We start from the raw sequence: 1,774 nt of genomic DNA on the forward strand, positions 1-1,774 counted from the left end.
GGGCGGGACGGGCCGCTTGTAACTTTCTCAGTGAGAGGGATGGAGTCAGTCAGCCAAGAACACGGCCCGTGGTAAGTTGTCCTTAGTGGCTTCCAGCCTTGAGAGAACGTCACCATCTCGTTGGAGAGTGAGAAGCGTTTGTATTAATGAAAGATCACAATTAGTTGCACGAGATCTGCGCAATCACTGCGTTTTCCCTAATGTACTTTCAGATTGTCCCAAAAATCAGCCCAGCTGCCGCCAACAGTTGGAGCTGAGTTCTTCTTTCAAAGTAGCCAAAGAGTTCGATTATTTAAATCCAAAGAAATAAAAGGGCTGTGTGAATCTCTATCAGTCCTTTATAAAAGTCTGCCGTTTTCCAAGAGCTTTTTTACGTGAACAGCTGCCGTTAACGTGTTCTTTTTCTGTCTTGGATTTTGCAGCGAAGATGCTGAGCTTTTTCCGTCGGACCCTTGGACGGCGGTCCATGCGGAAGCATGCAGAGAAGGAGCGGCTGAGAGAGGCCCAGAGAGCTGCAACCCACATCCCTGCGGCTGGGGACGCAAAGTCCATCATTACCTGCCGAGTAGCGCTGCTGGATGGAACCGATGTCAGCGTGGACTTACCGGTAGTTTGGTTTTTAAATCCAGTTGGCTTGTGTCAATGTGATCACATTTACAAGTGCTCTTTGTTTACAAGTTAGGTAAAGGCATATCTGTTTGTTGTTGCCATTAACTCTGTGACTTGATGTCCACTAAACTACTGGTCATAAAAAGGTGCTGAAAGAGTCGTTAACTTTGTTATTCACTAAAACTAGATATTATTTTGTTAGATATTATTGTGCCTTATATATTGAATGCTTTGTTTGTATGTTAATATAATTGTTCTGCCAAGGCTGAACTTAGAGAGAGTAGCATTTCAGATGAATTGGATTTTCTTTTCAGTGAGCTATGTATGCATCTTTAGAAGGAAGGTAAATCTCTTGGTATAACTCTCTTGAAGAGCAGGGATGAGTAGATGTGCTAGCAGTAATTTCCGTGTGAGTTTTGTTTGTTTTGATTTTGCGTCAGAGATGGATGCAGTTTTTAATGCTAACTTGAGAGAGGAGAACAACTCTACTTCCTTCCCCTCCTCAGGGCAGATGATATAGCAGGGATTGTCTCATAGCATAGTTCTTTATTGGGTGTGAGGTGTTAGCCACTGTTTTACATTTCTAAGGCTCTCTTAATATACACGTGTCTGTTCTGCCCTGCTTAATTGTATTCCTGGTTTTGGCCAATAGGATGAGCAGTAACAATAGAAGTGATGTGCTCTGTTTTTCCATTACTGTGTGTTATAGTTGTTAGTGACTTGTTTTGAGCTCACATAGCTGAGTTAGGAAGCTGTGGGACTGGGAGACCTTCTGACTAGTTCTGTAGGATTTTGACTGCAGAAACAGTTGCACTGACTTTGGAGCTGCTGGCTAGAAAGAGGGTGTGGAGCAGCCACTTGTGAAATGGCTTTTTTCCCCTCCCTTTCTTGTTTTAAGCACAATTCTAGAGTGTTTATAATGTTGGGTAGTCTGAGAAAGGCTCAGCTTGCTAGAGTACTGAGCAGTGTTGTTGACATAGTGAGCAGAATTAACTTGCGATACCCAGAACCCAAAGTAATCTAGAGTTAAAGAAGTAGTTTGGCATCTTTATTTGTGAAATCACTATACATATGGGTGTTTATGGAGGGCAATAAAATTAATTTGTACATCTCTGAAACAACGTAATGAACATATCCAGTGCTGTTCAGTGCCTAGGATGTTTGA

At 42.4% G+C, this 1,774-nt stretch overlaps 1 protein-coding gene across 1 annotated transcript in view; it reads left to right on the plus strand.

Moving 5' to 3' along the window:
• Nucleotides 1–427: 427 nt before the first annotated feature.
• Nucleotides 428–1,774, plus strand: part of EPB41L5 (erythrocyte membrane protein band 4.1 like 5) — a 53,914-nt gene continuing 52,567 nt past the window's right edge. Inside the window, exon 1 of the mRNA XM_010171781.1 lies at nt 428–607. Coding sequence (XP_010170083.1) covers nt 428–607 — 180 coding nt within the window. The remainder of the gene's footprint in view (nt 608–1,774) is intronic.

The sequence above is a fragment of the Antrostomus carolinensis genome, unplaced genomic scaffold (assembly GCF_000700745.2).
Source record: "Antrostomus carolinensis isolate BGI_N321 unplaced genomic scaffold, ASM70074v2 scaffold25047, whole genome shotgun sequence".
Classification (NCBI taxonomy): domain Eukaryota; kingdom Metazoa; phylum Chordata; class Aves; order Caprimulgiformes; family Caprimulgidae; genus Antrostomus; species Antrostomus carolinensis.